Source organism: Amblyomma maculatum, chromosome 1, assembly GCF_055883805.1.
Source record: "Amblyomma maculatum isolate TAMU_Amacu chromosome 1, ASM5588380v1, whole genome shotgun sequence".
NCBI lineage: Eukaryota > Metazoa > Arthropoda > Arachnida > Ixodida > Ixodidae > Amblyomma > Amblyomma maculatum.
The window spans coordinates 161,804,031-161,829,623 of record NC_139344.1 but is presented as its reverse complement, the minus strand read 5'-3'; the positions used below and the strand labels follow the sequence as shown (position 1 = coordinate 161,829,623).

General features: G+C 45.8%; 1 protein-coding gene across 4 annotated transcripts in view; it reads right to left on the bottom strand.

Moving 5' to 3' along the window:
• Positions 1–25,593, bottom strand: part of LOC146204763 (uncharacterized) — a 57,579-nt gene that overhangs the window by 15,677 nt on the left and 16,309 nt on the right. For 3 of the 4 annotated variants that reach the window (XM_084589474.1, XM_084589471.1, XM_084589472.1), the window contains one exon: positions 12,379–13,530. In XM_084589474.1, coding sequence (XP_084445600.1) covers positions 12,496–12,972 — 477 coding nt within the window. In that variant the 5' untranslated portion in view covers positions 12,973–13,530 and the 3' untranslated portion in view covers positions 12,379–12,495. Of the gene's footprint in view, positions 1–12,378; positions 13,531–17,697; positions 18,019–25,593 lie in introns of those variants that run through there. The other variant, XM_084589473.1, reaches the window with a different exon arrangement.

The window sequence follows — 25,593 nt, the reverse complement described above, 5'->3', positions numbered from 1 at the left end:
TTGAGATAGGCCAGAGAAACCACTTGCTGACAGCCATCTGGCGCACCATGGTCTAAACAAAAGGAAGACTTCAGGGAAGAAAGCTTCGACTGTTTGCGTGATCTCGAATACTACCACCAGCTCAATAAAGCAGACAGCTGAGATTAAATTAAATTCAATTCCGCGTAGTCATGGTAGCTGACACATTTATTAAATCATTTATTCATCCTTCATATCATACCCTACTGATGCCCTAAGACAATAAATATCGATGAAAAAAAAAAAACGGTACAGGCAATTTTTCATTTTGCAATTGTAATTTACTGAGTATTGCTTTCAAATAAATGTGATTTGCAAAGTTGGAGAGGACCTTCTGAAACCCCCATTTCATTTATTCCCGATAAAAAAAACCTTACGTGCATCGTTTTTCCCACCTATATAGAAAGCCCGCGAAAAAAAAGAAAAGAAATATCACGTGACTGACGCATTCATGCGCCACAATATTGTAGCACTCTCAACCGTGCATGGTTTGAGTGACAGAAATTAGCTGTGGCCATGACTCCACAGCCCAGTCTCAGCGCTATACAGGCTGCTAATTTTTGTATTTCGCGGGCTTTCTTTAGAGCTCGGAAAAACGATGAGGAAATAAATGGAATAGAGGTTTTAGAAGCTGCTCTCAAATTCTGCAAACCCAGTTAGTGTCAAAAGGCAATAGTTAGTAAATTAGAAAAAATAATTACTAATTACCTAACTTCAAAATAAAAAATTCCCTGGGGTTAGCCAGTTAGCTGGCAGCTGTATACAATTGTGGTCTCTCTATATCCTACCTCAAATCCTACCTCAAACGCCTTGTATAGGAAATGCATTCTGAAGACTAACTATGAGAAAGGAGAAAGATAAGTCACATATATTAAACTAGGATAATTTTACTAACTTTAAGGACAACAGAGGCCTTTCGTACCCTTCGAGTGATACCAGTTTGTGGCTGAACTTGAGAATGTGTTTACAACCTGCTTCAGCCTAAATTCAAGCAGACAGCTTGTACACAGTATGCTACTGGCCAATCAAACCTGCTAATTTGGGTGGTCTGACCACTGTCAGATTGGTGCAGCTGAAATCACTGCTTAACTACCCGCATGCACTTTTTCACAAAATGCATTAACCAGCGCAATGTCAAGCTTCAAAGCACCTCAAGATGAGCAGATCGATGCTCTTAGGACTTTTTGTGTAGTCAATAATTTCACAAAACAACTCATTGTTGATGGCTTTTGTCCCATGCAGTCAAATAAAATAAAACAGCAGTGGAGAAGCCTTGTAAAGCACCTAAACAAAACTGCTCTGCCCTTCTCATGTATGTATTTTTTGCATATATGTTATGCATATGAGATGATGAAAGGATTTTAGCACCTGGCTTACAGCGATGATTTATAACAGATATTGTTGCTGTGAACAGAAAGTAATGGTGACGCCACAGAATATCGCCGGATGATTCGTTTCAAAGCGTGGGATTTTTTTTTTTCATGACTACTTTGTAAAAAAAAAAAGATGTAACAGCCTGAAGCTGCTCCCAACTTTACCACTTGGCAAATTTCCTAACGCTAAGCAGATGTCACGCTAAAGTGGGTATTCCTGGTTAACGGTGAATACCGAATAGCGCAGTGTAATATGATCATCATTACTGGCTAAAGGAAAGTTACTGCGACGTGGCTGGAGAGATGCGAGAACCCGTGCGTGCGCACGATGCCTGGCCACGCTGCTACCAGTCTGCTGCTGACAGTTGAGTTGGCTCTGTAATAAAGCGGGCTCTGGAGGGCTCAGAAAAATAACTGTCCTGTACAAATTAATGTGCCGTAATGATTTAGATTGCACGATAACTCGTCTCGCATGAGCTGTAGCAGATGCCAGCGAAATAAGAGCGCTTTCACCCTAGTGCAACGGCGAAAACCCGAATAATGTTGAATGAAACGCCTTCTATCATGGGTGGAGGTCCACATACGTCGGCAAAGGGAAAAAGTTTAGTTTAGTTTAGTGGGGTTTAACGTCCCAAAGCAACTCAGGCTATGAGACGCCGTAGTGGAGGACTCCGGAAATTTCGACCACCTGGGGTTCTTTAACGTGCACTGACATCGCACAGCACACGGGCGCCTTGCTTTTCGCCTCCATCGAAAAGCTGCCGCCGAGGCCGGGATTCGATCCCGCGTCCTCGGGAACAGTAGTCGAGCGCCGTAACCACTGCGCCACCCCGGCGGGGTGGCAAAGGGAAAAAAGCACCACTTTTACTGAATAGGCGCACAAAAGCATCGGGACTATGTCGCACTATTGCAAGAAAGCATTGAAAAGTCGACTAGTAGATGTCGCAGTGGCGCCATCTGGCGGCATCAATGAAAAACGGCGTGCCCGAGCGTCATCGTTCGCGCCACTAGAAAGTATTCTAGTTCACTATACATAGGAGCCTTGCGCTGCCCAGGGGCGCCACGAAAATGGTGCTAAAAAGCGCCCCCCTAGGTGTCTGTTGGGTAGTACAAATCCCCGGCGTCTGCATTCGAATGCATGGAGTCAGTATGGATCCACCGCTTTAATTTCTATTACGTATGAATTACAACGCATTTAAGGTGCTGAAAATTGTTTTAGGGCTGTCAGGACGTAAACAAAGGCAATAAATAATCCAACGGTCAGGCATTTTACAGCATGTAGCAATCGGAGGCGAAGTCTCGGCGCGCTGCCAGTCGATATAGCCAGACGAGTGTCGCGTGAATTCGTGGAGCTCTACGAAAGCTTTACACGCAGCTGAGCTTAAGCAAGTGAATCCACGAAACCACAACACGGATAGGCAGCATAAATAACCCCTCCGAGGCACAAGAAGTCCTTCCGATGGGCACCATGAGCCGGCCGTACACGGGCCGTTGGGGTTTGCGTTCAATGCATGCATGTGAGCTTGTAAGTTGATCCTAAGCTAGTTTTTGCTTTTTACACACCATTTAGCTGATAAGCCACGCTCGTAATGTTTGGAAATACAGCCCACGTACTGGAAAATCCCCCAGAACGCTGAAGCTGGGACTGCAGATACGTTCGAATTACACCGCGGCAGGCGCTTCTATTCGTCGTTAGGTGCAGATATCAGAAGGCACGCTGACCTCGTTTTATACTGCTCAACTGATAGATGATTTATATGCTTGCAGCTCTCGAGCCAAAGTTTTTGCCTGTTAGGGACAATGGGGACTTTGCATATTAGAATTAGCGCTCTATCAGATCAAGAATGCGCAGTGCATGACCGAAATGCTATTTTCGGCTGCTTAGTAATTATAAATATGCCCCAAATGACGTCTGTTACTGCTTCTCTTGAAAGTGAATGGCTGCTTTCATCGAGATAGCAAACATTTTCAGTAAACTCTAGTTTATCGCCCTCACCTTTCGTTGCTTGACGTACGCACGTGCAGTTCTTACTTGCACAGCTGCCAAAAACAGTAGCATAACGGACGGTTTCACTCTCGATAACAAATAAACACGCGTATATAGCTGCACTCTATAAACCGTTTTACCGAGAGCGAGCAGGAGAGGAGGAAAATACTCTCTAACCAGATTCCTTGCGCCGGCCCATTGTTGCCAGTACAGAGTGGGCTGTGCATTCGCACGCTTCATGCATAGCAGAGCGGCCTTGCACCTCGGTATATTGTCGTTCGAGAGACTTAAATACCTTTATTAGCGCCCCTTTAAGTGGTAATGTCATCGGGACAACAATGCGTGATCGTGGACTGCGCAAAGAATCAAAGAAATCGCAACATGATTGCCGAGAGCGTATGTGGAAAGCATGCATCGACATATATTACGGTGAGGCTACCCCAAAAAAAAATAAAAAATAATGTGCCTCTGCCCATGCCACTAGGTATAACGGGCTTAAAAACAATTCCCCAGGAATGCATCGACAGTCCGAGTTCGGCTGTGATATAATACTGCTTCACCGCTTTCTAGTCTAACCTTATTTAATTCACCTATGAATGTTTTATGTAAGGCAGATAAACTTAATACCAATGACGGACTCACGAATATGATGACAATTTCACTTCCTTCGCTATAGTAGCCACACACGCCGGGCAGGCCGTGCCTCCCGCAAGCCCTCCGCGCCAACAATACGGTGGATGTTTTCCGCCAATGCAAGAGCGTGCTAAAATCTGTTCTTCACTTAAACATTAAGCCGACTGCCAAAAAAAAAAAATCTTTCTTGCGGAGTTTTGACCCATACCGTGTTATTGATAATTGCAATACAAATAAGTTACGCAACACATTACCGCTGGTGCAGCGCGCGGCTCATCGTTTGCACGCTGGCTCCGCAGCTAAGTTGTCACCGAATTTACATCTTTCTTTTACTGATACTATGGGATCGGCAGTAAGGCAGCTCCACGAGAGACCATTTACTCTAGCGCTGAGCAATTACAAAGTACCGTCGGATGTGCCTTCGATGCGAAACAATTTAGGCCTAGCGACGACTAGGGAGTAGCGCTCGACGAGAGTGCCGTAGTCGGCCACGCCAGCGGGCGGCGCCGCTGTCGTAAGCGCTGCTGTATGTGCTGTGAATTTGTTTTTTTCCATGGTGCAGCTGAGAGCGCACGTTTTTCGACATTTTGCTCAAAAATACTTTGTGCAAACGATGCTGCTACGACGTACAGGACAGGAGTATACGATGTCTCGCCGCAGGACGAACACCAAGGCTTTATAAAAACGTCGACTGATGGCACTTTAGACCCTACTTCTTTTAAGTGCTAGTCTTACACCATGGTTTAACTTGAAAGTATACATTGTTGAGTAGGACAGCTCGATCGTATATCGAAATGGGTCACACTTCATGTTAAATCAATGCGGCGATAAATGGAAAGCATCTTTCGCAGTATCTGCATCCCGAATTCGGTAGCTGCCCGTACGGTTCATTCGCTGTGTATTTGCGTGTGCAGTTACCATTGCGATTATAAAATATAATTGAAAATACATGTATCGTGAAAGATATAACAGATACATCCTCACTGCGGAAGTGGAGCGCAGTCCTTCGCAGCCACCCCGACCGCTAGTGCTGTTTCCAACAGCAGTCGCTATGTCATACGGATGGTATACGGTTTGCTGGCGTGCTCAAACAAAGCATAAATACCAGCAAGGTGTCGGATAGCTTTCACGAGCACCGCGAAACAGCACTTTTACATTGCCGCACCGCAGCATCAACTCGAACAGCACAGCCCAAGATGGCGTCAAGAGGCGCCGGAGCGGACGTTCCCAGTTTGGCTCATACGAGGCGCCACCATCAAACTAAGATGGCTGCACCCAGGCATCGAAACTAAAAAGGTCTATATATTTCAGCTCTGAGCCGGCGGAGAGGCCAGCTTAGAGCGAACGCGGTTACTCTAACCAGTGCATGCACGCACATGACCGCCCGTACCAATCGCACTGCAGCCTCGTTTCGTGCGGCTTGAAAGCAGGCAGTAGAGTTGAACAATGAAATTGTTAACTTGTCTGTGGCACACTACGACAGCATAGGCAGAGCCGCCGTTGTACTACCCAGTCAGGCTTTTCTTGGCTGCCACGAGGCGGCGCCACCCTACTCACAACTCCAGCGCAAGATGGTTTTGCAGTTATCAAATTGCAGAACTATGCAGTTGAGGATGCCGTCAACTACAAGAGGGAACACATGATGCTGTATCTACCGCTAAGTCACTGGCCAAGTGGTGGTAGCATTGTTAATATACCGAATTTAATCGAATGTAACGCAACCGTGATTGTAACGCGAAGGGCGAGGTGACTTTCCATATTTCCCAGTGGGAAAAAAATAAACCCATGAATGTAATGCAAGATAATCGCTTGAAAATGTACCTTTATTAGACATTATGGCCATTGCAGTCTAATAAAAAAACACTCATTCGTCGTTGCCGGAGGCAGAGTTCTCGGAAACAGAGTCTTCCTTTTCACTCCCACCTCCTAGATGATTCAAAAGCCTTTGCGGTCAGGCTCACATTTAAAAATCACTTCCAGCTGCATCCGCCACCCATGTAAGGTAGAATAGTAGTGTCTAGCCGCCAAGCTGCCGCAGAATGTCCTATTTCTTCTGCTATCACAATAGCTTTTTTTAGGCGAGCGTTGTACCGTGAATGGCGTTGCCATCGTGCGAAATGTGATAACAGAAGTAAACCCGCCAATCCACTGTGAAAGATGCGAAAAAGCGCGTAATCAAGGGGACAATGTGATTCTGAGTATAAACTCTGAACCCACAAACAAAAGGTGCAATGTTTTGACTTTTGTTGGATTGGGATTTGGCTGATTTGGCCTCCCTGGTACTCACATTGCCAACATAACATTGTAAAGCCATAGAGTTCCTTACCTTACCTAGAGGGAAAGCTGTACTGCCGTCTATGGGAGTTTACATGGAGTTTCCAGACGGCTAGTTCAGCCATCATGGGCGCTCAAAGCATCATGGGCCGGAGAGCTACCGAGTGCAGAACTACAACTTTTGGCCAAAACTAATGCAAAGATAAACATTGTTCTACAGTAAATTATGTCATAAGATTGAATATTGTGGCTATAAATTGCAAAAAGAGAGAGAAACAGCATGTCAGTGTGAGATTTATCCAATATAAGCAATGGCTCTTTCTCCTATTGGCTTAGTTTTGAGCAGCACAAATACCAATATTTCGCACTTAATGGGCAAAATTTGAAACAGAAAAACGTTATAAAAATATTTATGGTTGTGCAATCACTTAAGGAAGTTTTTAGTGGCATTTCGGGAAACAAAAACCATTTATTGGCGACGTCTGCTTCTGCGCCTTCGCTACTATAGCTTTTGCGGTCTACGTACGCACCTTCAGATGATGATGACGACGAAAAAGAAACATTGCAGTAATGCCACTCCACGTACCCGAGAAAAACCCGACTGTCCCGCAACAAGTAGCACACCGGCCCATGATTCTTAGCGCGCCCATGGTGGCTGAAGTGCAGCGCCCTCAGTTTTCCCTCTAGTTAGTGTAAGGAACTCTATGTGTAAAACCGCGGAAACCGAAACAGAATGGTGGCAGATTCATAATAGCTGCATCCCGGCACTGCTTTAGGCCAACCGAATTGCAGGATTCGATTATAACGCGAGCGCAAGCTTTGAGAGCCAAAAATCATGAAAAAAACTCACGTTACATTAGAGTAAATACGGTACTATAGCCACACTGTGACCTCTCGCTCATTGAAGGTTGAGAGGCCGGGCAAGGTGGCCTTGGCTGATAGATGGCATAGTGAAGCTTTGGCTTAAAAAAAAATTAGCAGTGGTTTAGCTCTGGTTAAACTTGCATGGAAGCGGCAGCTTCTTTTACCTGGCTACGCCTGTGGCCGAACTTGTGATTAAACATACCGCTAAGACTGCCCATGTGACACTGTGATGTACTGTGACATATGTACTAGAAGAATTAAACATACATTGTGTGCAACCTTTTCCATGCTATGAAGCCATTATATCAGCAGTAATTTTAGGTTCAAACAAATGAGGGGTACATATATTTCTTTTCCAGATATCCTTAATAGCTCAGAAGAGCCCTTCTTTTCAAAAGGAGCAACGCTGTACTGTAGAATAATTAGTGCACATTTAATGACTGAGAAAGTTATAAGAAACACAGATTATAAAGCATTACTGGAATTTCTGTTGGTCACTATGGCTTAAATTAAATAAATGCACACAAACATTGCTAGCAAGTGATTTGCATAATGCCATTGCAGTTGGATATTCACTGTATAGGCGTTTTAAAGTTGACATGATTATGTGAGCTGTGCACAAACTGCACCACAGTCACGGAGCAAGAAACAATTTAGGATGTGAAACTCCCATCAGCGCGAGCGAGCGCGGGCAACCAGATAAGGTCACAATTGTAGCGCCGACAACACGAAGCATGACGCGGCCTTATGCAGTGGCGGTGGCATGCGGCGCGTCGCAGAAGTCGCAGTGACAAAAAAGAAACCTGGACTGATTGCCTTGGCAACTGAAACGGCAGTAATTCCTTTCCACGCCGACAGGCGCCGCCAGCATGATAGTGGCGCCGTGAGCTTGTGACCTTTTCTGGCCGCCGCAAACAGCATAGTTCCCACTCCTAAAGGTTTCTTGCTCCGTGACCACGGTGCAGTCTAGCAGCAGATACACAGCATACAGCAAGGGCAAGTGGCTGCATGCTACAGTTTTGATGTTCATCCAATTGGTGGTCCAGGGAAACAGCGTGGCTCCTAAGCAGTAAGCAGTGTGCATCAGGGGTGCTTCTGATGCATCATGTAAGGATTTATCAATGGCATTCATCGTACCAAAGGGGTTGATACCTCCATTATTTGCTTTAGCAAGAATGGAATCAACTATAAACAGTCCTCATATATGCACCACATACTTTGCTCTGCAGTGGTCTTTCCACACCCCTGACACACACTGGACTGTTTGAAACATGGATTTGGTAGAGAAAAGGAAATTGCAGGGTGTCAACAACAGCTGACTGCTATATACTTATAGGCATACTCCAACCTCCAGAAAGTGGCTGCAGGTCATGGTGAATTTTGATTTGGAGTTTTATAATTGGCAGGATTAAAGATTTAAAGCTTACTACACCATGACATTCAAGCATAATAAGCAACTATAATGAAATCACAAATACAAAACACGTCCCGCTGAGGTGGCGCAGTAATTACGGCGCTCGACTACTGCTCCCAAGGACGTGGGATCGAATCCCGGCTTCGGCGGCCGCTTTTCGATGCAGGCAAAAAGCAAAAGCGCCCGTGCGCTGTGCGATGTCAGTGCACGTTAAAGAACCCCAGGTGGTCGAAATTTCCAGAGTCCTCCACTGCGGCATCTCTCATAGCCTCAGTCGCTTTGGGACACTAAACCCCACAAGCCAAACCAAACAAATACAAAACATTGGGTTTAATGTTCCAAAGTGACTCGGCAGCATATGAGGGACAGTGTAATTGGGGGCTCCGGAAATTTCGACCACCTGGGGATCTTAATGTGTGCTGACACAGCACAGTAGATGTATACAGGCGCCCTGCTTTCGGTCTTTATCAGAAAGCCGCGGCCACGGTCGAGTGCAGGCAGGGTTTGTGCAGGAGGAAACCATTAGTGGTTAGTTGCAAAACAGCACCAGTGCACTAAACATAACCACTGTCACGTAGGAAATCACATAGTTATTCGTTCACTTCTGACAGTGAACAATACCATTCATTGCATTTCTACTGCATCAAGAGACATTTAGCAAACTGTTACTGACTCACAAAAACCCACCATATCAGAAAGTTGCAATGCCGGTGCAGCCACAGTGCATAAATCTATGCAAAAGTACACCTTGAACACGCAAATAGTACACGATTTTTATAAAAAACATGACTGGCACATGTAGTCTACCACAGTAGTCAGCGATATTCACATGATCATAATAAATCAACACTATTACCCATGAAATAATGAAATGAACAAAACATAGGATCTCTGGACATTTATTCAAGCACTCAGCAGTAAAGAGAGAGAGAGAAAAAAAAAAAAATGAAGCGTATAGCTATGAGAACGTAGCAGGGCCATTAGGAGTTCTACAGCGGTACTGTCGATCACTTAATTCAGCTTCAACAGATTTACTTTACCTTTCTTTAAAACAAATCCAGACATAATTATTTTGGCTTACAACTGAAAAACATTTCCATTTGCAAAATTATTGGTGATTTTGACAAAATCGCCAGTCAAGAGGTGGAGGCTTACTAATACTAGTTTCTTTAAACTTTTGCCACAGGGCTAAGATTTTCTTCTAAAATTGAAGGGTACTGTCCATTTTCATTAGCAAATGTTTATTTCCCTTGTGGTGTTCAGGATACCAGACCGCTTAGTTAATTGTCAGACTTCCATTCTTTTGGCTGAAGACTTTAATGCTCACCATGTGTCATGAGGTTATAAGACAGATCTCACCAGTAAGTGCCTTTGGGTTTGGGCTACAAATAATAATTTTTCGTGCATAAATTCTAGTTCACCCACTTTCGTCTGCACCCACGCTCGATCTGTGATAGATTTAACTTTCTCTAGCCCTGGTGTTCCTGTACTGAATCGGCCAACAGTTGATGGCGTTACCTCTAGCGACCACATGCCTAATGTTCTTGATGTTAATTGCCGCTTAACCCCGGCGAGTTCCCAGTTGGGGTCATATGTTAATAATAACCAGTTTCAGTCATCTTTGCGTTCTACCCTTGCGTCAGTGGTTAACACTACTAAAGAACTAAAATCAAAATGCACATGTCTGGCCATTAAAGCCTGTCGTAAGAAGTCTGTATTTCTGGTGCGTACATCAAAAAGGAATACATCTATTAGATGGTGATGGTGAAAACGTTTCATTCTTGAGCCTTATGATTATTGCCTATACTGATGGGTTGGCTTGATATCGTGTGAGGTGGCCGGGAGCTTGTGGCTCTCAGCGACAGAGCCCAGCCACCAGTTCTTTTCGCGCAGCCGGGTCCGAGCTGGACACCGCAATCTCACATGGCTCTAGGTCTGTTGCCAATTGCAGGGTGGCGGGAGCTCAGAGCAAATGTAGAGGATATGGTGAAAATCTGTTTTGGGCGCCCCGCAGAGGGTGCATACAGGGGAGAAAAGGCCGGAGTGGATACGGTATGCATATTGTTTGCGTGATTACAAAAGAAAAAAGGCTGCATGAAAGAAGCTCCTTCACAACCTGTGCCCCAAAAATTGGCATAATTATAAATTCATTGCAGCTACATTTAAACGCCTACCTATCAAAATCAAATAACCTATGCACACTTTTCACGTTTTTAAAATAGCGAGAAAAAATACCAGTCTCGGAAAATTTACCCCCGCGTAGTGAATCCGCAAGAAGCTATTGAAACAATAAAAACAATTATTAAAGGATTGGAGAAGTTCTTTTTGCCTGTACTTCCTGTGAGCTTTATGTTTGTAGCATCAGAAGACTCGGTAAAGTATGAAACCCAAATTACACTTTCGGAGCTTTCTCCGATACTGATGTGGTTACCAACTGCTGCTCCTGGCCTTGATGGACTAGCATCGAAAATGATAGAGATCCTCTTCAGGAGTCTCCCGATTCTTTATTTGAGCTGTTAAATTACTCAATTAAGCATTCTTGGATAACTCATGAATGGACATTAGCCAAAGTGGTCCCTTTACTGAAATATAATGGTGGCGGCTATACTTTGGGGAATATTAGACCAATATCATTAACATCCAACTCGGTAAAATTAATTGAAAGGGTCATACTCCTACATGTTTCAGTGTGTGGACTAAGAAAATATCTTTACTGCTCGTCAAATCTCCACACAAAATGTTCCATATGGAATGCACAACCGACCTTGAAAGTCTAATTCTTGTGCGGCGCCAAAAATGCATGCTGCTTTAGTGACATTAGATATCATCATTATCAGCCATACTGTACCCACTGCAGGGCGAAGGCCTCTCCCATGTTCCACCAGTTAACCCGGTCCTGTGCTAACGGCATCTAATTGATCCCTGCGAACTTCTTAACTTCATCCGCCCACCTAACTTTCTGCCATCCCCTTCTAAGCTTTTCTTCCCCTGGAATCCAATTTGTTACCCTAAGCGACCATCGGATGTCCTCTCTACGCACATGCCCTGCCAATGCCCATTTCCTTTTCTTGATTTCCACTAGAATGTCATTAACTCGAGTTATTTCTCTGACTCGCTCTGCATGCTTCCTACCTCTTAACACTAGATATAGATGATGATTATGACAGTGTAGAGCCCAGCATCTTATTGAAAAGACTACAGACGCTGCAGTTTCCACATTATTTAGCTGTGTGGGTATCTGCATTGGTCCAAAACAGAAAATTTTATAGTGCATTAAATGGTGTCCATTCCGGCAGATATCAATAAATCAGAGGTGTTCCTCAAAGGGCCGTCCTCACGCCCGTGCTGTTTAACATTATACTAAGCTCGATTCCCAGTCATCAACAATTTCGCACGTATGTCTATGCGGATGGCATTGTGCCTTTTACAGCTGCACCTGACATTAAATCCAGCAATTTGTGCCTGCAATCGCACTTGAGCTCCTTTGAGAATTGGTTGTCTGGCTTGCAATTCACGTTAAATGTAAAAAAGTGCGCTGTCCTTGTTTTTCAAAGCAAGAATCCTGTAAATGTTTCTCTAACATTTCAGCAAGAAATTCTTCAAGTTGAGGCTTTAAAATATCTGGGTGTCATTTATGATGACTATCTCGCATGGCGGGCTCACATTGACCACGTTGCAGTGAAAGTTCATGCCAAGGACATGTTGAGCAGGTTAAGTAGTCCCCAGTCTGAAATGCGGAGAGATCCGCTTTGAATTATTTATGTAATGTATGTAACAAATTTTAGAATTTGGATCAGTATTGTCTGCTGGCTCACCTGCTTACAAAATTCATTGCAGCCAGGAGGGATGCGCTGAGCGGCTGCAGTCAGACCAAGAGTCGAGCTCCTCTGGCTGGTGAATCTTCGTCTCGCCGTTGTCCCCCCAGGCAGAAGTCAATACGGACTGGGTTTGGCCAGGGGCTTCCCGCTGGCACTGCGTTGCTGGTGTGGGTATTGCTGCTGCTGCGGTCCAGGGCCATCCATGGGCAGCCGCTGGTGAGGAGGTCCGGCCATGACACCCTCCTCTGACGCACCAGGCATCTCCAGGATGGAGAGGAATGAGTCCTGGAACTTGTGCAGTCTAGTTAGCGGACTGTCCCCCGAGGGACCGCCGCTACCCCCACAGGCTCTGCGAAAGGGCCTGTCGCCTGACGTTGCACTGCTCAACCCGCCACTGTCCTCATGGTGCATTGCGGCCGAGGGTGGATGGTGGTCGGCCGTGCTTGGAGCCGCGGCGTTGCCACTGGCACTGCTGCTGCTGCTGTTGCTGCCACTGTTTCCACTACCACCGCTACTGCTGCTGTGGTTGCTGTGCTCATAGTGGTACAACAGGCTGGGGCACGTCTTGCACCGCATACCACAGTCTCGCATTCATGTGGTTTATCCGTGTACTCTATTCGAGCCCGCTTTTTCTGTTGGGTCTCGTCACATACCTCTGTATCATTCTCAGGGTCGTCGAGGAAGTTTGGGGGGGCCACAAACTCCAGGGCGGCGGCTGCAGCCGACTCCAGCGCCTCATCTCTAACCTAACTGGTTGGAGTCATCTCCTACAACAGCTACGGCCATGTCGATGTCCTCCTCTCCAAATATGCGGCTAACCACTGCCTCCACTACCGCAGCTACTGCTGCTGTGGTGGCTGTGCTCACAGTGGTACAGCAGGCCAGGGCGCGTCTTGTACCGCACACCACAAATCTCGTATTCATGTGGTTTATCCATGTACCCTATTCAAGCCCGCTTTTTTTGCCAGGTCTCGTCACAGTCCTCTGTATCTGTCTCAGGGTCGTCGGGGAAATCAGGGCAGCCGCAAACTCCAGGGCGGCGGCTGCGGCCGACTCCAGCACCTTTTTTTTTTAACCTCATCTAACTGGTTGGAGTCATCTCCTACAGCAGCCACGGCCATGTCGGTGTCCTCTCCAGCCACTGCATGCCTGCAAATTTGCGGCTAACAATGTACTTTACCTTGAAGCCCGAATTCCACCTTTGTTATCTAGATTACAATCTTTTAACTGCTCAGACGTATCTAAAGGTATACGAATCACATTTCCACCGCTCCCCGTCAGTTTTTTGTTGCCAGCCGGACTCCTTTTTTTGGAGTCCACTAACCTAGGTTTCATGCCCCGCAGGTGTGCAAAATTTGCTTGAACCTTTAAATGTACTCCTCTAACAATGTTTCCTTAAAGGGACACTGCAGCACTTTTTGCGAAAATTGGGCTTTCAGCAGAAACCCACAGTTTTTCATGCTGCAAACTCGACTATCAGGTTGAAATTAGGCAGAATAAAGCAGAAATAGCCTTTTTTTTCAGCAGAAATATGCAGCCCGCGCGACGGGGCTTACCGCGGGTCGCGCCACCGCTTGTGATTGGCCAAGAAGTCGGGTGACGACATTTAGTGGACCGGGGAAGCTGCTGATGCGGCTCTTTCGCTGCGCTGTGTGCTGATCGCAGCTCTCTGCGGCTTTGTGAATGTCATTATGGCATGCCATTTCCACACGAATGACCATCTGGATTTTCAGCGCATGTACCCGTACCAGATGCGCCCACAAACGATGCAGCACTTCCGTTGTGGGGAGCCTAGGTTTGGAATGAAAACTTGCTTTGGTTAGAGTAAGGCATTTTGAAAAGTAGTGTGTTTCGTTATTAGCAGGAACTACATGGCCCTCAGCGAAACCTCGGCGCGTATATTCCTGGGAAGGAAGGGCAGCGAAAAATGCCCTAGCCGACTACCTGCGTCTCAATTAGCCTCTCGCCCCACACGAAAGGTCATTGTTGTGAGAAATGAACCCAAGGCTTGGTGTACCAAATCCTGCTTTGAGTGCCATTTGCCGTACCTTGGGGAAACAAGAATTTTACAGAAAGGGTGAATCAGTACACAGCTGCCACCAGACAAATGAACAATAAGCGAAGCGCAGTTGCCGAGCTCTGCAATGCATGCAAGACATTGACGGAGCCATTGTAGACAAAGTCAAATGCGCGCAGAATGCTGCTTGAGTCATACAAGATTTAGCAGACGTAGAGAACATTTCCTTTTTTATCGTATTGTGAGTTGACGGCTGACGTATGTTGAAATCCAAGCTGCAGCTCCTCCGCACCCATACCTTCAATGGAAAACCATGTTCCGAAATGTGTTTTCACAAGAGCCTCGTCATTTTCATTTTCAACTTAATTTGCATCCTCGAACAAGACAGGACTATGTAAAATGATGAGGCAGCAACAGGTGCAAAATCACAAGGCCATATATGAACAACTTCGATGATTGCTTGCTTGGACGCATCGAAGGAAACCTCGCTCTGTGCGCTGCTTACCTGAATGCGCCCATACCCAGCTGAGCAGTACACTCCTTATCTTCTAATATAATGCTCCCGTAAGGGTTCCACGAACCTATCAGACATGTGCTGTGCTGGAAAGGATCCCGCAAAGCCTTCACAACCTAGCTGCAACACAGCAGTGGGCTTTTCTTAATTATCTGCTAGTTTGCAGCAGCACACGCTGATGAGTTGCTCATGTCTAGCACAGAAGCCATTGCGCGAAGCTTTTGCGAAAAAAGAAAAAAAAAAGTGAAACGCGAATTCAACCATGCGCCGAGGCTGTCTGCCCGTCCCATCGCGAGTTTCCACTCCATCAATGAATCGCAGTCAACGCTAAATGCAACGGTTCACATACAAATGAGGCCGGAATAGTCAGAAAGTAATGGAACTACGAAGTACTACAAGCCTTACCTCCCTTTTCTTCCTTTAATATACTGTGGTTCTAGGAAATGATGACTGTCCCGACGCTTTTGTGCAAGGAAATAAAAGGAGCCGCGTCATGGTTCAGCCATGCTAGCCATGCCTTTTTGTCAAAGCCCTATTGGGACCGCGCGCCCGTTGTATGGCGCCACCGTCGCCTCGGTGGAACAGCGCCGTCCGCAGCGGAGTGCCGAAACAGCGGAATGGTGAGGCAGCTGAGCGGCGCAGTCGTTTCCGTTCTGCGAGGCGTTTTTGAGCCTGTTCCTACCCGTCGTTTTGCGGTGTGGCTTTGAGAGCTTTGAGCTGCTTTGAGTAATCGCAAGGAGTCTTTTTTGACGGGGAAATCTTGAAAAAGAAAAGGGCCGTTCTCGGCAGGGTGTGCGTGTTTGTTTTTTTTGTTGTTGTTTTGAAACCGCCCGGCGCATGGTATTTCTGTTATATATACTCGAAAATGCCGCGCGCGTGATTTCACCATGCGCTAGGAAACCTTCGTTAGGCACTTGTTAAGGCGACTTCGAAGACGGGAATTGCGCCTGCACTGCGCGTCTATCTTATATTAGGTCTAGTCTGAATCTGCCTGAAGATCAAATACCGCCGAGCCGTGTAGCGTGGTAGTTGTAATGGTCAGCGTTCATGTAAAATGAAAAAGATTCTGCACCTGTCTTTTTTTGGTAATAGCTAGGCTCAAACGATTCAGAGGCATTCCAGTTTCAACCTTACAACGAGAGCTGTAAAAGGAGAAAAATAAACAAGCAAGACAAAAGTAGGATCCTATTTATGGTTGGAATAGCAAACACACATATACTTCCAGGACTTCCTGCACAATTACGCTACAATAGCTCACTGAACCCGGCCTTGAGGCCGTCAAACTTAATCATAATATAAGCCAAATTAGTAACACCACCTCAGCATCATTTTCACATATACGGCAATGCTCTTGTTGAACACGTCGGAGCTGCTACATATAATTGACTTAGAAAATATTATACTATGCATGCCTTTTTCCCGACATGCTGCGTAGGTTGTGAAAAGAAAAAAAAATTAAATTTCCTGCTAGCGTTCTCTCAGCGCAGGAAGTTCAATGCGATTGACCGCACCTGCCTTGAACATCTGAAGGCAATAGTCCAATACTGTCAAACTGTTAAATACAATCGAAAAAAAAACACAGTGTGATGTGTTGTAAGATAAGCCACCGACAACTAAGAAAGCGTTCTATTGTTAAATTAATCTCTCTGATGGCTCGTTCGCTAAGGTGGTCTACTTTCTCAGCGTACCACGAACTTATGGGGCCGATACCTAGCTGACCTCGATACCTGATGAGTGTGAGAGGACACGACCATGTATGTAGTTTTCTATTTGCACGTAAATTAGGGATCCGGATAACTGAAAGCCATTCCTTTTACAACTTTGTCACTGCAGCTTGCCGGACTGCTGCTAAATCTGTTTACATTGGCCATACCTAGAATCAATTTCTGAGAGAGGTAAAACGGTCTTGCCATACTACGCCACAATCAAGAAATCTCACGTTCACTAAAACGCCGATGAGAAACACATGTATTTAGGCGGGCCAGGAAATGGACACTGCTGAGAAAATACGTAAAGCCGCGTCAGATGCAACGTGAATGCGAAAAAAAAAAAATAATAAACGCTACATGGCCTTCGAAATTAAAAAAAAAAACATGCTACGTTTATGCTCGTTTCCACAAATTAAATTGTATTTTTTTTCCTTGTTCGACTTTTATATGAAGCCGATAGCAGATTCTGTGACCATGCGGTATTGACTGAGCTGTGAAATGAGTGATTTTATTAGGTGAAATGGACATGCCACAAACAAATGTTAACAAATTCCAAGAGTATCAACGCAGAGCTAGCTCTCAGCGCATTTTCATTGGTTGACAAACGAAAAGAGGAAAAATGACAGGATCATGGCAATAGGGATTGTTCATGTCTCCTATCTGCTCTTCTGTTAAGAGAAAAAAGTTAATTATCTTTGACTATGTCAGCGTAAGTATGCGCACAAACATTGTCTCTACCCATCACTGAAGGTCGTAACGCAGCCCGAACGACGATGGTGGAGCTGCCTTTTCTTTTTCCGTGCTGGGGCTTTCTTGTACACAGGCGGGGAAATGCTAGCGTTGTAACTTACGCTGTTGGGTTACTTCGATTTCCAATTGTCAATAAAGTGACTACAGATGAAGGAGTGCGGCTTCGGTTCCGAGACTCTCGTGCCGTCACTCGTGGGGAACAGAAGGCACAGAGCATCCGGTAGCAAGCGGAATTTTAAAAATTCGGCGCTTTCCATGACCACACAGTAACCAAATACGTAGATTCGTGCATTTGCCTTTCAAAGAACCATGCTTAGGTCACCCACCATTCATGCTTCTGTGGAAACCCGTAGAAATGAATCGACTTAAAAACGTCCGACGAGTTTGCGTAGCTGCCAGTGGAGCCAACAACGCACCGCGTTTCGCCAGCCTTGTTCGACCAGACTTCATTTCACTGAACATATTCACACAATTAACTAGCCCAACTTTCTGTTCTCTTCAGGATATATTCAGGCACAACGTCATCTAGACCTTAGGATTTCCAATTTCCACACAAACCAACGACAAACAGTAACCTCCAATGCGCTGGCAATGCGCCGGCCCCGGCCGGCGCATTCCTGTGATTGAGCGATGCGCCGAGAGGCGGCGCCACCCATTCAGCTGTCCGGTCCCTATAGATATCGCATTAGGAACAAACAGCATGTAGTCACAGTAAGAAAAATGCTTCGAGTAGAATGTTTCCTTTGCTCGGCTTGAATTTATCTCTCGTCTCAGCAATGCCGCATTGCGCCGCGAGCTTTTAACACAATGAAAGATTACATCGTCGCGTCCACAGCTGTTAGTGCATTCAAACACATGCAGATTTGTGTTTTATCAGGTGCACAACACTAAGTTGATGTGTTTTGTACGTCCGCAACGCGTGCAAGACGAGGAACAGCACACGCCGAAAGCGCCCTACATTGGTTCTGAATGCATCCGGCTCCTCACGGTGTCGACACAGAGAAAGAGATCTCTTTCTCTATGGTGTCGTCACGACGGACGGAGAAGCAAGGTTTCTCTCTCCGCTTTCCTCCTTTGTAGCAGTCGTGCGGGGCGCGGGAAATTTGAATTGCGCACTTTCAGTCGCTGATTGCATAAGTGTTTTATGCATAATCGAAAAAATAACTTCACAGGCATGATCAAAAAATAACCTACTTCAAAAATCTATGCAATTGGCACATTTGAAAACCGCTGCAGTGTCCCTTTAAAAATCAGCGGCTCTTCGAGTGAAATTGTCTATGATGACATTTTCCCCAATAACGTAAAACATTACCCCACATTTTAAATGGATTATTAGGTCATTTACAAAGCCTTCCAATTTACAGAATGATAGCAACTGATGCCTCTTATCATGAAAAGGCAGGCATGTTTCCGTTTGACTTCCTGATTTCACCCCAATTTTCCAGGCAAAGTTTCTGGCGGCGGTGCTTGCTCTGTGCAAACTTGGCCCCCCTTTCTCAGCAGTAACTCTCATTAAAGACTCTTATTCCTTATGCTCATCGCTTGCTTTGAATATGGATTCTCCAATAAACACCTTTCTACCATTGCTCCCTTCACATTTGAGCCCTGTACAAATTGTGTGGGTACCAAGTCATAGCAATGTAAGTCCATGAAGTTGCTGATAGCATGGCTAAGGAGTCTCCCAGTGGCCCCGTGTTACCTGTCCTCGCAGCTACAGCGTACTACGTAATAGCTGCGCGGTTTCGTAGACGCGTCTTATTAAGCACGCAAACTGGATCGCTTTTAACATCTGATGACTACCTGCATCTCAGGTATTCGTGGAGCAGGGAATCATGTCAATAATGGCAGATTTAGCTCTCCCTAACAAGGCTGCACAGCCCGCCCTTAAATTTATATATGTACAGGTCTGGTTTGGCAAATATCCCAGTCAAGACTCACACATGCAAGTTTTGAAGTGCACTTCGAAGCTCGAAAGACACTTTACGCTACGCAGTGCTAAACAAAATTGCAACCTCCAAGCGCGAAGTTCAGAATACTGCTTTATAAAGTAGTAAAACACACAAAAAAATTAAAATTTTCTCCGTGCTATGACGCGGAGATCACACTAACACAACCACCGCCACCTAACTGAAAATGGTGTCACCGCAGTAGCGCATCTTAATTTGGAAGTTGTGTACACGGTTACATCATGTTTTTGTTATGTGATATTTTGCCCGTCACTAATATAAAACAATTCCTCAAATAAAAGTATATACAAAAATGTAAAGTCAATTTGTATGCATATCTTATTACATAATACATTTTGCGACAAGAAATTTCTGCCGACGAGGCCATGCTCAGCCCTAAAATTCTGTTGGCACTGTTGGCCTGTTGGTCTGTTTTACGAACGTACTCTGACCGGCCTGAGTGCGCGCTTTGGCAAGCCCACTTACGAGTGCACTCTTTTTAAGTGACACTCCCCGTAAGTGCACTTTATTTTGCGCGCTTGACAGGAGTATTCTCTCGCCTGCCCATTCTGCGGGGAACAGGGTCAACAGAACATTTATTGCCGTCACTTCACCATGATGAGAAGATGGTATTTGGAGAAGCCGTTGCAACAGTTGGGTACATCCACAGCTCTTTTTCTACCACCATTCAAAACTTCTGAATGGAATCTAAATGTCTGCCTTGGTAATACACATTTTTTTTTTTTTTAATCACTCAGCTACAAATCTCAGTGTCCAATTCCTGCATGCATTATTTCTTCTTTTTACTTCGGTCATTCATCTTTTCGTTTCTTTCTCTCTTTTCTGCAATCATTTTATTTTTGGCAATGTAAATACATATCTCTAAACATTTCTATGCACCCCAATTCTTGGCCAATCCCCCTATGTAAGTATGTGCCATCAGTTTAGAGGACTATAACATTCCAGCACCCAATGATGCAGGAATGATAACTATTACCACAGGTGAAAGGCCTCATGACTAAAGACAACTTGCTGATGGGTCATTCCACGCGAAAGGAGACGCGGTGAATTTTCATTTTCTTTTTCAAGCCAAAAAAATTATATAGGTTGAAGATATTTGTTAAAAGACTGGCAGAAGCATTATTTTTGCAAAAGCAGAATTGTTTTTTTTGCTGATGTCATGTTTGAAAATGCGAGAAAGTGTTTTAACGTGGGCGACTTGTCACACTCTTGGTAAAGCACGTTATCTCCCACAGGCAAGCGCCTACAGCAACATTTGGAAACATCGATGTTTGCACTTTCTTGTCTAAAGAGATAAAACGGGAATGACGTCATTGTCTATGAAAAATGCCGCCGTAGATGTCGTTAAATTTGTCCAAAATAAAGACGGCGGCCACAAATTTTTTTTCAAGTGTTCTTTGGAACCTGGTTTCACAGGTCATTGTGTTTGAATCCCAAATTTTCATTGCACTTTTTTTGTAAAAAAAAATGGCAAAAGACCGAAATTTTGCAAAAACTGCCACACTGAAGGCCAAAAAACACCATGTGGGCAATGATCCCTTACCTCCAGGAGTAATCCAAACATTTGAACCGTCTCTTCTACTCAATATATAAAAAACTGAAGAAGTACTTTTTGTTGTTGCAAAGAAATTATTTTTTGAATAAAGCGGTTGAAGCGTCGAAGCTGCCTGGTGGAAGGCGACGTCGCGCCTGGTTGAAGCGCTTCGGTGTGCCGTGCATGTTATTTGTTATGCACACGATGCATGCAGCATTCCCCTATACAGTAGTATTAATAACTTTATTAGAATATAATTTTCTCGTTGGCTTAGTGAGAAACAAGAAAGCTCGAAAACAGCCTGAAAGGTTGATTTCCTGGAGCGGATGCCTGCAGTGCATAAGCAGAAGTGGGAGGTTCTCATGCAACTGAGATGTTGTGCTTTACCGCGATTTGTCAGCAAATGTTTTTTTCTGGATGATGAACGTACATGAAAATATGTATTCTTCATGGCCTCTCTGTGCCATCGACAGCCCCAGCCATGCCATTAGTGAGTCACTGTTGATGCACAAATGGGTATGCAATTCAGTTTAGCGCGTGGCTTTGACAGCAAGTTTCAACACCGCCGATTGGTGCACGATATGGGTGCACGACGGGCATATGATGACTAACAATAGTAGCCTCGAATCAGGAATTAGCAATGGATGGGCTCGTAGCAAATGGGAAACACAAAGAAGTGTGAAAAAAATCAATAATAAAATGGAGACGTGATCACGTATCATTGGGAATCCGCTCTTAGCAAAGTGACCGCTCCAGGGGTGTGCAGGTACTATATTGCTTTTTATGTGTTTAATTTTTGCTCCTAAATGTGATTTTACCCATTTCAGAGAAGACGAGAGCTGTGGAAACCTTTATAGCTCGATTTGGTTTGGTCTGATTTGGTGTATGGGGTCTAACGTGGCTAAACGACTCAAGCAATTGCGGACACCGTAATGGAAAGCTGCGTAGATTTCAACCGCTTGGGGTTCTTTAACCAGCACTGACATTGCACAGCACAAAGACGCCTAGCTTTTCGCCTCCGTAGAAAAGCCAGTGCCCCGGCCGGGCTTTGATCTCGCATCCTTGGGTGTAGTCGAGCGCCCTAACCACATACTGCACCAACACAGCGGGGCTTTCGTAATTTGATCCTTGTAACAGCACTGGTAGGCTCAGCTGTCCCCTGATGCACATTTTCGCCACAATTAAACATTATGTCACAGCGCCTAGCAGTAAAACACGGGGATGTCAGCAAAATTTATATTAGATGTTTATTAAGGCTCCTATATAACTCGCTCAGTCGAGCAATACACTTTTCATTAAATATAGCAGTCCGCACTGAATGAAAGCATTGAAAATGTGACTCATTCCATCTACCACTTAATGACGTGCAGAGCAGCGAGCATCAAAAGTGTGAACCAGTTGTGGTTTAAAGCCCACTTGGAAGATTTTTTCTTCTAGTGAAGCTGACGTCGACTTCGTTGCCAACTGCCTTTCTCCTCGGGGAACAAAACAATGGTATTCACATTTTTTTGGGAATTGCTTTGGCTCTTTCATGACGTGTTATTAGCGCTTGCCTTTCTTCAGTAACTACACAGCCGGGGACTCAGATGACTTTCACAGTCTTCATGGCTCCCCTAGCTCATTCGTACAGGCCCCTGGGTGTGAGAATATGGTTGTCGAAAGGCCTTTATCTTGAATGTTCCCCCTATTCCGTCGCATGGACGTTTGCCATGTGAGGTCACGAAGGAAGGAGGAAGGGATAAATTCAGACAGATCAGAGAACGGGAAGAAATTGGAGATATAGAGTGCATTCAAAATTGGGCCGCCCAATTAATTACCCATGTCAACGAGGCCACCGAAGAAATTAAAGGCGAAGCTCTGCCTGAGGCGATGGATAGCAGGCTATTCGGCATGTTCAAAAAGAAAGAAGAGCTAACGAAGAAGCTCAAAAAGCAAAAGTGGAACCGCAATCTCAGGAGAGAGATAGCCAGACACAACGTCGAAATAGAAAAATACGCCCGGAAACTCGAGTCGCAACGTTGGGATAACAAATGCGACGAGATGGAGGGCACCATGAATGGGGCCAAGACGTGGCAACTGCTCAGGTTCCTGATAGACCCGACTAAGTCCAAAACGGTCGCCAATATAGAACAGGTCAAGGCGAGGTATAACTTTAAGGGCACGGACAAACAGCTCATTGACAAGCTCAAGTCCATGTACGTAGCTCCCCCCGCCACAGCGCATTACAGAGATTACAACGGACCGGCGAACAGCGAGCTTGACGCGTCCATAACAGTGGCAGAAGTCAGAGCGGAGCTGCACGGCCTAAAAAGACGCTCGGCCCCCGGGCCGGACCTCGTTAATAACAAGATGCTCGCAAATCTGGACGACGAATCGATCAATGCCCTAACCAAATATTTAAATCAGGTGTGGGAGAGTGGTCAAGTACCCCAAGAGTGGAAGAGGGCTAAGATCACCCTAATCCACAAGCAGGGAAAACCACCGGGCTTGGAGAATCTCCGCCCAATATCGCTAACATCCTGCGTAGACAAACTACTTGAGAAAGTTATTCAGAGGAGGCTAACCAAATACACCGAAGAGAATGATGCGTGGCCGGCTGAATTGGTCGGATTCAGGCCCGGCCTTTGTACGCAAGATACCATGCTCAGACTACATAACGGTGTTGTCAGAGACTTCAGGAAAAAAAAATACGAAAGCTATTCTAGGCTTAGACCTTAAGAAAGCTTTTGACAACGTCAGTCACGACGCCATTCTCGACGGGCTCGCTGAGCTTAGAGTAGGCGAAAGAACCTACAACTATATTAGATCATTCCTGCGAGACAGGACGGCGATCATCAGCTTTCAGGGCTTATGTTCGGAGGAGTTCTCGCTGGGTAACAGAGGCACTCCGCAGGGGGCTGTGCTCTCACCTTTCCTTTTTAACATCGTAATAAGCTCCCCAGTAAGCTTGGCCATCTCGATGACTTAAAACTAAGCATCTACGCGGACGATGTGACCGTCTGGATGTGCGAAGGGAACGACTCGTACATCACATCCAGGCTCCAAGAGGCAGCAAATATAATCAGCTATCACGCAGAGGACGTAGGTCTATGCTGTTCGCCAGAAAAATCGGAGCTCCTGGTAATGACCAGCAGTAGTGGGAAGATAACTCCAGATATCAAAATTAAAGTCAACGGAAACGAAGTCCGGAAAGTAGATGAAATTAGAATATTAGGTATGATTATCAACCGCAGGGGTAGTAACAAAAGCCTGATGAAGAAATTAAAAGATCAGGCGGAGCTCGTAGTCAGAGTATTTAAGAAGACGTCCAACAGAAGGAGTGGTCTCACGGAGGCTAGTAGACTCAGACTCGTACAAGCTTTTGTCACGAGCAGAATGTGCTACGCGACTCCATTCCTAAATATCAACAAGACCGAAGAACACAAATTAAACACCATAATTAGAAGATGCACGAAGTGCGCTCTAGGACTCCCCATAACTACTTCTAACGACATTCTAGAGAAAATGGGGTTGCATAATGAGTGGAAAGAGCTGGCTGCGGCGGTCAGGCTGTCCCAGAGAGAGCGACTCGCAGGAACGGCGGCGGGTAGGCAAATCCTCGATTGGGTAAACCTACTAGCGCCCGGGGAAGGCGAAAGTGTCAGAGAAAGCATAGATCGAGAAATCAGAAAACATCTATACGTCTCGCCCATACCGAAGAACATGCACCCCGTACACGACGAGGGGAGGAGAAAAAGCAGAGCTAAGCACCTCGCTAACAAATTGGACAAACTCCCGCCGGGATCGGTCGCCTACACCGATGCAGCGATCGGGAAAGAAGGCGACGTAACCTCGGTCGCCCTATTGGACACTGGGATCGCCATAGGAATAGAAAGAAATCGAGATCTACCGCCGGTAGAGGCGGAGGAGATTGCAATAGCCATTGCCATTGCACGACCAGGCGTGAAACACGTCATCAGCGATAGCAAAGCGGCGGTTAGAAATTTTAGCAAGGGTAGAGTCAGCAATCGTGCTGCAAAACTTCTGAACGAGTCGTCTCTCGCCGAAAGCGTGACCATAATCTGGACCCCAGCACACGCCGGTCTCGCCGGCAACGAGGCTGCCCACATGCTCGCCCGCTCCTCGCTACCTCGGGGTGCTGCGGACGCCTCCACAACATCTAAAACCAAAGAATGTATAGGTACCTTTAGGGATGTAACCGACAACTTGAAGAAAGACCGGAGGATATATCCGCCACCGGTTAGATCCCTGAGTAAAAAGGAATCGTACGACTGGAGAAGACTCCAAGCTCGAAATTTCTTTTCGCCCCTGTGGAGGAGTTGGACGGGTGCCAGAGGGCGGAAGAGGGACGGTGCAGAAACCGAAATTTGTAAATTTTGCGGCCACGTGGCAACATTAGATCATATAATATGGAGATGCGTTCGTGCCCCAGGGCGCAACGCGATTAAAACTAGCGATGAATGGGAGACCACGCTAAGAAGCTCCGACGAAAAAACACAGCGATTCGCCGTCCGCCTGGCGGCCGAGGCTGAAGACCTCTTCTCCTAGACGAGGCCGGGTGTCCTCTGGCCGCGGTGTGACAGACTGCCTCCCCGGACGCCTGCGTGCGGACTCGTAGGTGGCTGCTGCACCATATTCGGCGGAAATAAATGTTCTTCCTCCTCCTCCTCCTCCTCCTCCTCCTCCTCCTCCACGTTGCATCCAAGTGAAAGTCCTCCTTA